At 36.1% G+C, this 14,026-nt stretch overlaps 1 protein-coding gene across 1 annotated transcript; it reads left to right on the top strand.

Moving 5' to 3' along the window:
* The first annotated feature begins 1,662 nt into the window (after positions 1–1,662).
* LOC17884840 (glutamate receptor 1.1) lies at positions 1,663–5,360 on the top strand. Its single transcript, XM_023783311.1, is given in 5 exon segments — positions 1,663–1,918; positions 2,762–4,005; positions 4,092–4,404; positions 4,483–4,814; positions 4,909–5,360. Coding segments are annotated over 5 exon segments (2,448 nt in total). The 3' UTR covers positions 5,212–5,360.
* Positions 5,361–14,026: the final 8,666 nt, after the last annotated feature.

Genomic DNA, 14,026 nt, shown 5'->3' with positions numbered 1-14,026 from the left:
TTATATCATTTTTTATAAATCGTTCTATTTAATCAAGTAGTCTCTAGGGGTAGTAGTTGAAACATGTATTTATTGTGTCACTCTCGAGACAAGTCATGTCAATTTCCTCAATAATTGTAGTATTTTCCTAAACCCTACACCCTAAACCCTAAACCCTAAACCCTAAACAATTATTGCATCTTAGTTTATCATTCTATAGTTCTTATTCAGTAATTCATCATTATGTAGCTTCTTCTTTATAGTTTGCTTTTTGTATTTCTTCACTCTTTAGATTAATTCATGTATTAGGATTGCAAGATTTAACCTTATCTATATCTAGCTTGACTTGTCTATCTCTGATCATATCCTAGTTGCTTCCTAGACCACTCATTTGGTTCGATATCTCAAGTACTACAATTACTGAGGAAATTGACATGACTTGTCTCGAGAGTGACACAATAAATACCTTTTCATCTACTACCCCTAGAAACTACCAGATTAAATAGAACGATTTATAAAAAATAATATAATGAAATTTTTTTCTTTGATTGGTTCTTCTAACAGAAAAAAAGATCCATTTTATTTGACCGAGAGGGCCAAGAAACTAAAAAACAAGTAATTAAAAAAAATATATATGGAAAAAAAGAAACAAAGGTTAAGTTCTTATTCGAAATACCTCGTAATCGTCAACCAATTCTGTGCTTCAATATAATTATCAGGAGTAAAGCCGTATATCCCTTTTCCAATACTCAACGGCTTGCGCGAACCAAGCCTCTGCCATTTCAGAATCTCCTTGTGTAATGGCCTGTTCTCCACGGTCAGAATAGGCGGGTCAATTCCCTCCTTAAGAACCGTACTTGAGAGTTTCCTACGTCATACAGCTTGACAACCACCTCTTTTGTTTTGGTGTACCAGTTTTTTACCTTTAACCTACTTTGAACTTTATATATAATTGAATGAGATTTCATAATAGATATTTTGTTTTTCTTGGATTAAACAAAAGAGAATAATTACATGAGTTTCAAACTTTCATTTTGATTTAACTAATATATTGATTACTATAATAAGTTTTACCTTTTCTCTTACCTTCAAGAAAAGACATGTCTACATCCCTTCAGGTTCGAGATTAGAGCATGTTATATGTTCTCGTCCCAACTGTTAGCTTCCAATACCTTTAGTCTATGTACATGAATATATATAGAAAAATCCAATGAACTAAGGCAAATATAGCCCTGCATCTCTTTCATATACGTCGGAGGGACGTTGCAACTTTTCACCAAAATCGAATTTAATTTCTATAATTAAAAACAAGATCCATCATTTCAAAAGCCCTAGTATAGCTATCGGGAGAGAGAGAGAGGATTTCCTAAGTTACAACTAAAAAGAACAACAATGCACAGTTGTAAATCTTGAGATGAACGTCACATCTAATACTGAGATAGACTATAAAATTCATAATTTCATCCAGCCAAATATTATATGCATGTGTATGAACGGAACGTTTGAATTTGACTTGTATGATTCCATTTGTTAATATGATTTGAAATGGTCAGCAACACTAAAAAATTCCAAGACATTTGACGAAGAAAGAAGAAAACATCAATACGTCATTAGTCCATAAAACTATGGCCCATGATATATATATTTGAAAAGACAATTTTTAACAAATCAAACCAAACGTTAATGGAGAATCTGATTTATATTATTTCCATTCTTTCTCTCTTCTCTTCTAGAGTAGTAGCTCGTCTAAACGACAACGGTTTGGAAGAGGTTAGGGTTGGATTGGTGGTGGACTTGAGTTCTATAGAAGGAAAGATCCTGGAAACATCTTTTTCCTTAGCGCTTTCAGATTTCTATGGCAACAATAAGGGATATAGAACTAGAGTCACTCTTTCCTCCAGAGACTCCCAAGGAGACCCGATCCTTGCCCTTGCCGCCGGTGAGTTTCATCATCTTCAATCATCAACAATTCAAAATTTTGTTTTTCTTTTCTTTCTTTCTTTTTTGTGGACTACATTCTTATATGAATCAGTCAAAGCAGACCGAATAAATTACTGGTACTATTGTTTTTTTTTTCTTTTGACGACTGAAAATTGCAATTTGACCAAACTATGCCGGTTGATTTTGGTTAAATCACGACTGGAAGCCTTGAATGTTTAGTAGATTTTGGAAGAGATTTTGGTTTTTGTTTTTCAAAAACTTATTTTCAAACAATCAAAATTTTTAATTTTTGGATCTCATAAAAACTATTTTATTGAAATTTTCCATTCATGATTTTAGATTTTTAAGTCTCCTAAAATTTAGGAATCTAGTTTTTGTACTTATTTTTCTCAAAAACCAAAAACCAAATTTTTGCGATTTTTAATACAAAAGCTAATAGACTAAAGTGAAAAATATTATTTAAATCCCGAACTTTCAAAATTTGGCCATTTAAATCATGAACTTTCTATGTGGTCATTCAAAACATGAACTCTTCGTGGACTTAGTTTTTAAAACATCATCTTTCATTAACTAATCCAAAATGAACATCATATCCAAAAATATGTTAACAAAACAGCTAAACAAACATTTTTCCATAGAAAAACTAAAACTAAAATCTATAATTCTAAAACTAAAAAAAAATCCAAAAACTGAATTGAAAAACAGCATCCACTCATGGCACTACATAGTTGCCAATAATATTGTGGGATGTGGCCCAGGTCTTGCGTCATCTGTGTAACCCGTTTTGCACTACTAGCTGAATTTCTAAAAAACTTTTTTTTGGTGAATTGTATGAAAACAGCTACGGATCTTCTCCATACAGCAAAAGTGGAAGCCATTGTTGGTGCACAATCACTACAGGAGGCTAGGCTTTTGGCGGCGATTAGCGAGAAATCTAAAGTTCCGGTCATTTCTACTTTCGTACCACACACGTTATCTCTGAACAAATACGATCATTTTATTCAGTTGACGCACGGCACGAGGTCAGAGGCTAAGGGGATTACGAAACTCATACATGGTTTCAACTGGGACTCGGTCGTGGTTATATACGAAGATGTTGATGATTGGAGAGAGGGTTTGCAAATACTGGTGGATCATTTCCAAGATGACGGAATCCACATCGATCTTACTACTTCTTTCGACGAATCATCATTAGGAACAGATTACATGGTGTATCAGCTACGGAAGCTCAAGTCCTTGAGAGCAGCCGTTTTTGTGGTACATATGTCTGAGGTTCTTGTTTCTCGTCTCTTCCGATGTGCAGAGAACTTAGGAATGATGGAAGAAGGATATGCTTGGATCCTCACTGCAAGAACCATGAATCATTTTCATCACTTGGATCATTTTGTAGTTAGGTCAATGCAAAGGGTCATTGGTTTCAGATCCTACATTCCAGAATCAGAAGAACTTTCGAATTTTACTTCAAGATTGAGAAAAATAATGGTTGATGAAACAACCGCAGGGATGGAAACAAAGCATTTTAGTGTTGTCATCAGCGTATGGGCACACGATATTGCTTGTATTCTAGCAACTGCAGTAGAGAAGATATTTGTAAGAGCCTCTGATGCTGCTATAGACAAAGTATCAAATATCCGTGAGACAATTAGACATAGTAGATTTAAGGGTTTGAGTCATGGTGACATCCAAATCACTAGCAATAGATTTCTCTCAGGAACATTTGAGATTATGAATATTGTAGGAACTAGGGAGGGAAGAATAGGATTATGGACTTGTGGGGATTTCTGCAGAATGAGAGGCATCGTGGCTTCTACTACTAATGAACTTGAGACCATAATCTGGCCTGACGAGTCGGATAAAATACCGAGACACCGTTTTTTGACAGAGAATGTTGAAAGGAAGCGGCTTAGGGTCCTAGTTACCACAAGAAACTGGTTCCCACATCTGGTGGCGATGCGTGCTAATACTTTTACTGGGTTCTGCATAGAGGTTTTCAAGACTTCAATGGAACCATTCAACTATGAACTAGAAATCATACCTTATGATGGAAATGACTACGACGAACTTGCTTATACCTTATTTAATAAGGTGCATATGCATTACCTTGGGAGTGTGGTTTTGATGAACTTTTCTGTCAAATGGTGTTTCTAATAACGGTTTGTTTTTGTTTCTAGAGAGACAAATATCATGCAGCTGTTGGTGACATTACCATCACTTTTAACAGATCTTTCTATGTTGATTTTACGTTGCCTTACACTGATATGGGTATTGGAGCCCTGGAACTAAAGAAAACGAGAAAGAGCATGTGGACATTCTTTGATCCTTTTGATAAATCCTTGTGGCTAGCAAGTGGAGCTTTCTTCATGCTGACTGGCTTTGTTGTTTGGTTAGTTGAACGGACAGTTAATCCTGAATTCCAGGGCTCTTGGGGACATCAACTTTGTATGATGCTTTGGTTTGGGTTTTCTACCCATGTGTTTGCTCACAGTAAGTGTATACTACTACCCTAGCTTATTTTCCTTTTCTTTATTCTCTGATGAAGTGCGAGGTATAAATCTTTGGTAGGGGAGAAACTGCAAACAATGTCATCAAGATTCCTAGTCATAGTTTGGGTTTTTGTGGTGTTGATATTGACTGCAAGTTACAGCGCGAATTTGACATCAACCAAGACTATTTCTCGCATAGCTTTAAGTCAGTTGTTTATCAACCCTGCGATAAGTAGATCTTTTAGAATGAACATTTTAAATACCTTTGCGGACTATGCACAAGCTTTAAGGAATGGAACTCTTAATTTTCTTGTCGATGAGATACCATACCTCAGTATCCTTCAGGGACATTATGAGGATGAATTCGACTTGATAGCTAGAGAGAGTACAATTAGCAATGGCTTTGGGTTTGTATGTGCTTCTCCTCAATGTTCTATGTTTTTCCCCCTTAGGTTTCTCTATACTAATTACCATTATGTGTGATTGTTTGCTTCCATATTTTTAGATGTTTTAGAAGGGTTCGGGTTTGGCTCCTCAAGTGTCAAGAGAAATCACAAAACTAAGGTCATCAGGAGGGCTGAAAGACATGGAAAAAAGATGGTTCCAAAAGTTGGATTCCTTTACTGTAGATCCAAACACTCCCTCGTCTCAATACGACGATGCGTCTAAGCGCCTCACCATCCGAGAGTTGGGCGGTTTGTTCATCATTGCGGGAGTTGCTCATGCTCTTGTACTAGCCCTACATCTCTTTCATATGCGTCAACATATATCACAACTATTCACCAAACTGCAAAGCTTTTTAAAGTAAAGCAAGATTCATCATTTAATCAGCTCCAGTAGCTTTCGATTGGGAGAGGATTTCCTAAGTTACAAGAACAACAATGTACATATGTAAAATTTTCCATAAATGTCACATGTAATATTCAGTTTTTTTTTGGATAAAATTCACATGTAATATTTTTCTCTACACTCCAAGTTTTTTGTTTACTCACAAATATTAAATGTCATATGTAATATTCAGTTTTTTGGATAAAATTAACATAGAATATTTTTCTCTACACTCTCCAAGTTTTTTGTTTACTTACAAACTAGGTAGCAACCCGTGCCACGGCACGGGCGATTTGGTGAAGTAAATTTATTTATTTATGGATTGTATTTTGAATAATTTGTATGTTCTGATTTCATACAAATACCTCGGTCCAACTTACACTAAAAATGGCCTACAAACAGAAATACCTCGATCGGTTGGCCTCAAACTCTCCAGCAATGTTGTAGCACGGAGTGTATGGACGTGGTTTAAAATTAACGGGTGTGTTGGCAGTTTAGTACATTTTTATAAAGTAATTGGAAAAGTAGTAAATATACTATTTATAATTGGGGAAATAGGTGTGTATCACTGTTTGTGAGATAGAGAATAGTAGAGATACGAAAGGATGTAGGGTAAGAGAGTGTTTGGAAAAAAATAAAAATAGGCTTGCATCTATCGTTGAGAGATTGAGAATGGGTGTGTGCGTGTGTGTGTGGAAAGAGTTTTTTTTTATAAAAATAATTCTTTTTCTTTTTATTACACCCTCTCATTCTAATAATTAAAATATTCGTCAGTATAATTCTTTTTCTGATATTTTTCACATACAAAAAGTATATATTTTTTTCTCTATAATTTGATATGCATTTTGTTAAATAACTTTAAACTTTGTATAATATTATATATATACACAATTGTATTTGTACATATATCCTTGTGTACAACTAATATACTTACATTTTTCTGTACATATAGTTATATGTACAATTTGATTTAGGTATGTACAATTGTATCTGTATATATATCCTATTGTAGAAATATGAATACAGTTGTTCACTATTTGTACACTTAGTAGGTTGTACGGATTACTGTACACTTATTAGGTTGTACGGATTACTTCTGTACATTATATTTGTAAACTTTGTAAGTTGTATAATAGTCTAAATATATATAATTATATATGTACATACATTCTTATGTCCATTGTTATACATAATTTATATATATATATAGTATATGTACAGTTGAAGCTATATATGTACAATTGTTTATGTTTAAACGTCCGGGAGGCTTAAGTACATGTTTACCGACCATACAAATCACCACATGATCTTTCCCTGTGTTTTGGCCTCATTCACACAGTTCTAACAACCACTTCCCGGAAGGCACCCATCCTTTGACTACTCCAGCATAAGCATGCTTAACTGTGGAGTACTCTCAGGACCCTTGACCGAAACGATAAATGCACTTTGGTGACATAGGTGGCCAAATTAATTCAGTTAAACCTCTCCGCAAACTGGGGTCTCACAACATTGATGCGGAGAACTTCACCGGGAACACTTACGATCAGATGAGCCAAGCTATGGGCTCTTACTTCTTCAACCCTTGAGGTAATATCCTCATTTCTCAATTGTTTATACCATTGCATTATGCCTTATATTTTTATTTTTGAGTCCTAGATCATCTTTCATACTTTTGTTACACAAGGGACTAAGTAATTTAAGTTTGGGAGAGGGTTTAGGATAGTATTTGACATTGTGTTCTTTGTTCTTCTTTTGAACTTTTAGCATGTCGTTTGCATTCATTTATGTGCATAAAAAATTCCTAAGAATTTGAAAAATTCTCAGAAAAAGCTTTAAAAATAGAGTAATCATATAGTGTGCATCTGCATTTTGGTTTGTTTTAGAACTGTTGCATTTAGGATTGTTGCATTTAGGATTGTTGCATTTGAATGGGAGATAGGGATGATTAAAACCAGAAAGCTTGTTGTTTCATTAGATTTAGGATTAATGCCCTCGTCCATAGTTGTTTGATGCAAATTGTATGAACTTGAATTGAAACCGCACCATTCTTTGATCGCATGATTTGGATTCTAGTCTAAACTGAAACTTGCTTTGAAGTGATGTTATTCCTTGCTTATAAGAACCTTAATTTGACTTGCAATTATCTAGTTGTGTTTTGGATATGAACTCATGGATACTTTATTCAAACTTGGATCATTTTCATCCCTTTTTACAACTTTATTGAAAGTAGCTTTACCCACCCAAAAACCTACCCTTTTCCTTCAAACCTTTTATTAATTCTGAGTGGAAGGCCTCTTTTATGGATTGAGTTTAAGGAGAACGTCATAGGTTTGTGCCAACATGAATAGGATCTTGAGTAGTTCGGATTTTCATTTTTCGGATCATATAGGACTAGGTTGGGATTCTACATGGATTTGGAACTTGGTGAAATGGTGAAAAGAAAGAAAAGGAAAGGAAAAGAGTTGAATCTTTAGAAGAGTAGTGAGTTTCAGAAAGTTTCAAGTTCTGGTGAAAGATGCATGGGGAATACAAAGTGTAGAAAAGATGGTTCTGACAAGATAAGAAAGAAAAGAACAGGATAGCAAAAGGCTTTGATGTCTTAAGTTTATGAAAAGTGTTTAAACCTTCTCTAAAGAGTCGATCTTTGTCTCTAAAACCCTTTTCACACCTAGCCAAATGAGTTTGTAATCATTTCACAACTGGATTCATGGTTTGTGTTAAATGAATGTTAAAAGTAATGGTGGATCAGAGTACTTGTCTAGGTTCTAAGATTGATGATATATTGTGTTGAAACAAACATGGCTAAAGTTTCAGAATGTGGTTTGTATGACTTTGCATCCTAGAATTATAGACAAGGATATTGATTCTAACTACTTTAGCAGCAAGATGTTGGTTCTGAATCTTCACTTTCAAACCTCTCTCTCTACTTTGCATTTTCTTATTTGCTTGAGGGAAAGCAAAAGCTAAGTTTGGGGGAGTTGACATGTCTGGATTTTAATCATTTTAACACTAGTTTTATGCATCGTTGTTGCATTTTAGGTCTCATCGTTTGTTTCTTTACTCATATTCTCGTTGTTTTACTTTACTTGTAGCGTGCATTGTAGTTCTCATTGTCCAAAGAGGTGTTTCTCAAGGGAAAAAGGAGTAAAATAGAGCCAACCGACCGAGTGATTATCTTGCATCCGATCATGCTTTTCGACTAGACCGATCGAGTGCACAACAGAGCAGGCTGATCGGGCACCTGCAACCGACCAAGTGTTTGTCTTTCATCCGATCGAGCTGAGGTACCCGATCTGAGGAATCAAGTGACTACACGAGTAGACGAGAAGTCAACCTGACCAATAACACGATCATGCTAATCGAGTGCACAACCGAGCTGGCTGATCCAGCACTTGCAACCGAATTTTTATTTTGTCTGCTAGTGAACTAGAGCTCCCCTCTCTCGCTATAAATAGACCTCTTCCCATCATTTGTAAAAACTCTCGATTTTTCTCTAAGTTTTTATGCTTTAGCCTCCTAAACATCAGAAAACTTGTAATCTTAATATCTTTTTATCTATTTGGAGTTTGCTATTTAATCTTTATCATGTATTGCTTCTTGCATCTAGATCTATCTAATTATGCATCTTTTAGAGTTTTATGGGTTTGACTCTGTGATTACGTTTAATGGGTTTGAGTAGTGAATTAGGGTTCTTGAGGATGGAATAGGTTAGTGAAGAATCTTACTCTCTAGGGGTGTTTAAGCGTAGATTTCAATAGATCCCTTCTGGATTAGAGTTTAAATAGCTAGTTTTGCCTTGATCATGTGCGATTAGGTCTTAGACATTTCAGCACCCAAAAGGTGTTTGATGAAATGTCTGAACCACTAATGCAAGAGATTTACTTGTTTAACCTAAGAGATTAGTTGCTTAAGGAGTAAATTGACATTAATGAGCTTGATCTTTATGCCTATCTATTGCATGTTTCATCAATGAGAATTGAGATTAGGAAGTGCCTTAGATTTGATAATCTTTGCCAAGAGATTGGATTGATTAGCTTTAGTGATTCATTGTCTAGGATTAGATCTATTTGAGCACATTAAGCACCCCGATGAGATTAAGAGGATTCATAAGCCAATTATCCCTATTCTTGATACCTTTATATATCTGATTGTTTACCTGCTTTTCATTTCTTCTTTAATTCTGCTTATGTAGTTCTTGCTTGCTTTAGTATTGTTCTTAGATCCTTAGTTTCTTTCAGCCATTTACTTTTATGCATTTGAATCGAGAATGCAAACTGTTAAATTGTTAGGCTTAACTTGTTAGGTTCTATTGCATCCGGCATGTTTACAACTCACCCAAATTAGACTGATAAACCCTTTGTACTCATTGCACTAGGGAGATTGAACTCCAAAATGATAAAAATCCTAGATTCATTATTACAGGATGTATATCGGTAAATAGAAATTTGGTCAATCAAGGTTTAAATTGTTAGATGCCCACTAGCTCTTCAGACTTGGGCCTTATCACCTGTTTCTACGGCAATCGGAGAATTTCCAATATATTCAATTTATGCAAACTTGGATTATTTATTCTGGCGAAAGCCTAATGGCTCTGACATTTCAATGTTTCCTTGGATATTGTATATCTGGAAAGCTAGAAATAAAAAGGTTTTTGACAATGTAGATAAGGACCCAAGAGAAGTGTTGTGTCTGGCTGAGAACGAAGCACAGTCATGGAAAACCGCGCATATAGAGGAATCAATTGACGACGGTATTAGGATACCAAGCCAACATGTTTCTTTCATGGACAGTGGCGTCATATGTGCTACATGTTTTACTTGCTTCATTGATGGAACCTGGAAGGACGACGATAACTTTGTAGGTGTAGGGCTGTATTGTACCACACCAACGGGTCTCCCAACGATGGGAGATGCCAACTTACAGAGGAGTCTATCACCACTACACACAGAGGTCGAAGCATTGGTGTGGGCGATGAAGTGTATGATCGATGCATCGAGACGTGAAGTGACTTTCGTTATAGACTGTTCAAATTTGGTGGAGGTGGTATCTTCCCCAACATAATGGCCAGCGTTTGCTCATACCTAGAGTAGATCCAAGCAGACAAAGAAGTATTTTTGTCCTTTTCTTTAGTTAAAATCTCTCGATGTTCCAATTTTAAAGCGGATATTTTGGCACGTAAAGTTCTTGCTGAACCGCTACTTTGTCTTTAAAAACAATGTTCCCAGTTCATGACTCATTTGAGTCTCTTTTATGAATGCTGTTGAAAAACAAAAGAGTAGGAAGCTTGATTTATCATGCGTATAAATTTAAAATTTTTATTCAGTTTAATCCGGTTCCTTAACACCATTTCTTCTTTATATACTCAAATGAGACAGTGAGACAGCCCTTAACACCATAAGCTTCTTGGAGAATCTCTTCATTAGCAATAATCACAGGCCACTGTTCTCCAGCTTCAAGAAACATCTACTATGTCTCAAGATACTGATCTTTATCAAGAATCATCTTCCTAATCGACGCAGCCAAGTTTGATGCTGCATCAAAACCTTCCTCAACACCATCGACAAACGTGAAAGTGATCTGTGGCAACTGCTCCTCTTTTCTATGTTTCACCAAAACCTGACAATTCAGATTCAACTCTTTGGCTTTCCTTGTATTACATTGAGCCAAAGACTCAACACATCAAGTCTTGGATCCAATGTGTTGAACTCAATTTTTACTTTTGATAGTGTAACGCCCCAACCGCCATCTCTCCCAGTGGGCCCCATTTTCAACCATTCCTTTTAATATTCTTTAAATGGTAACCATGAATCTTGATGTGAAGTGAATGCAAACTCATTTGCCTAGGTATGAAAAGGTTCAAGAGACAAAGAGGGTCTCCTTTAGAGAAGGTTTAAACGTTTAAGTATAGGGATCTCTCAAAGAACATGATTGAGCTTTTGGGAGAATGCTAAAGGTAAGGACCAACAAATGCATACAAGAATAACATCTTCACTACCCAAAGGCCCCAAGTGATATCCTAAATGTCTAAACCCATGTGGTCCTATTCTACCCTTTTAACTCTTTTTATCCCAATTTTCCTTTTTGTCCTAAGGCGTAGGAGAGTTTCTTATGATAAACTAGTGGACAAGGGGGTTCTCTTAATAATCACTATGGTTCTGTTTCTTCTTATTACTTAAGACATCAAAGCTTTTTGCTATTCTCATCTTTTGCTACTTTCTTTCAAAATCAAGAACCATCTTTTTATACTTTGCATTCCCCACACATCTTTCACTAGAACTTTTGAACTTTTATGAAACTTTTATTTCTTTCTCATTCCCTTTTCATTTCTTTCTCTTTCTTTTTTACCATCCCAACAAATCCCAAAACCCAAGTAGAGTCCATCCTAATCCTATCTGATCCGAAAAATGCAAATCAGAATTACTCAAGATCCTATTCATGTCAGCTCAAACCTAACACGTTCTCTTAAAGCTTAATCCATAAAATAGACCTTCCACTCAGAATTAATACAAGGTTTGAAAGAAAGGTTAAGGCTTTTAGAGTTTGGTTAACTGGTCAAAGTTATGACCAGCTATTTGGATCAACAAAAGAGTGGTAAAAACAGGGAAAGAAGATCCAAGTATGTATACAAGGTATCCATGAGTTTGAAATTAATTACAACCAGATAATTACCAATTCAAGTTAAGGTTCTAATAAATAAGGAATGACATCAAATCAAAGCAAGCTTCCGTTTAGACTAGAATTCAAATCATGCGATCAAATAATGATGTGGTCTCAATTCAAGCTCATACAATCGTATTAAACAACTATGGACGAGGGCATTGATTCTAAGTATAATTAAACAGCAAGTTCTTTTGTTATGATCATCCTAATCCCTATGCAAATGCAATGATCCTAAATGCAACATCTTAAAGCAAGACCAATATGGAAATGCAACTATATGATCATTCTGGTTTTTAAAGATTTTTCTGAAATTTTTTCAAATTTTTAGGGTTTTTGATGGACATAGATGAATGCAAGACTATATGTAAAAAATTCGAAAATAATAATCACAGAAAACATGATTTGATGCTATCTGGACGGTCCCCCAAACTTAAATTACACAATTCTTGTGTAACAAAATGAAAGGACCCGACCCGTTTTTTTTTTAATTCATTAATTAATAGTCTCATACCTACTAATTAATCTAACCGAATTAACCCAGCAATAAACCATCATGCACAGCAGAAACATATTAAACCAACATCAATTAATCATAATATTAATTAATCAATCATATAATAACCACAATTTACACCAGCAACCTAGCCTGCCTCTAAACCAGGTTCCAACGACAATTAACATGTTCATAAACATAACAACCGAGACCCTAGATCATTCTCCTCTCCTCGCCATGATTCCACGGATCACACTATACCTGCACCACAAACACAATGAGATGCGTGAGTATTATCACAAATACTCAGTGAAGCGATCCTCCCATATACTGGGCTATACACACAAGCATATTAAACCAATCTAACATGCATCAGATTAACCAAAACAAACAAACCAGGTATAAAAATACACGAATTACACGCTAGCCAGAAAAACTGTCCAGAAATTTTGTGTCGAGCGACACCGACCCCGCAGAAACCCTGAAATCGCCTCTCAACTCCCCAGAGAACGAATCCATCACCTCCAAAGCTCCAGCCATGAGCCCTAACACTCAAACATACAATAACAGCAACCAAAGCACACAAACATGGCCACACAAAACAAATCCAGCCATCCAAATCAATCAAACACACATAAGAAAGGTTAAACATGCTTAGATCAGCCATAGTCACGCACTCACCTTGATATGGATTGAAACAAGGACAAAACAAAGAGGAACAGAAAGAACAAGACCCTCCATGCACCACCAGCCACGAATCCAACCCTCTCCTTGCTAGAACTCACCAGAACTTACCACAGAAACCTCCAAAAACCCTCACAAGCCTCTTCTTAAGCTTTAGGAACAACCAACTCACAACCCTCTCTCTCTCTTTTGTTTTTAAGAAGCGACAAAAGCCAAAAGTGCGAAAGAAAGGCTGCTTCCACGAGTTTAAAGTCGTGCCTAAGGTTTCTCTAATCAATTTCAATTAAACCGACGGTTTAAAAGCTAAACCGTCTAACCCAATTTTGTTGGTGTCGATACCACCAAAATTTCAGACACGGGTGTTACACAAAAACAAAGAGAATGATCTAGGATCTAAACGATAGAAAATCAAAATGAAACATTATAAACAATGATATAGAGAAGGTGTGTACCTCATGGGTTGAAGAAGTAAAAGCCCATAGCTTGGCTCATCTGGTCATAATTGTAGCCCGGAATGTTCTCTGCGTCGATGGTGCAGTGCTTCGGATCGAAGGGCTCCTCCACAGTGTACTCGGTCGAGTAATCGACCTACTGCTGGATCGCCTGGTCGGATGCTTGGTTGGGCAGGTAATCGATTACATGTTTTTGTGCATCCTCGAATTCCGGCTCGGACCGAAGCTCTTGATGCACTCAATCGGATGTTGTGGCTATTCGTTCGGTTTCGTCATCCCGCACGATCGGACTTGCCTTAAACTGGCGAAACTCTGAAACTAAACTCAAACACAACTGAAATCCTAAACTTTATGCATAAGGATACCGCTTGGACTTCTTCCCAGGTGAGCTTGTTTAAAGTCACTAAGCTTGACTTGTGCTTTTTAAGCATTAGAAGGGTCATGAAGGGACAAATATATACTTGCTGGAAACAATTGGTCTGCCATATAATTCTATAAACGCTGCC

Source organism: Capsella rubella, unplaced genomic scaffold (assembly GCF_000375325.1).
Source record: "Capsella rubella cultivar Monte Gargano unplaced genomic scaffold, Caprub1_0 scaffold_5, whole genome shotgun sequence".
Taxonomy (NCBI): domain Eukaryota; kingdom Viridiplantae; phylum Streptophyta; class Magnoliopsida; order Brassicales; family Brassicaceae; genus Capsella; species Capsella rubella.
The sequence above is the reverse complement of the archived record's forward strand: the minus strand, read 5'-3'. Positions and strand labels throughout refer to the sequence as shown.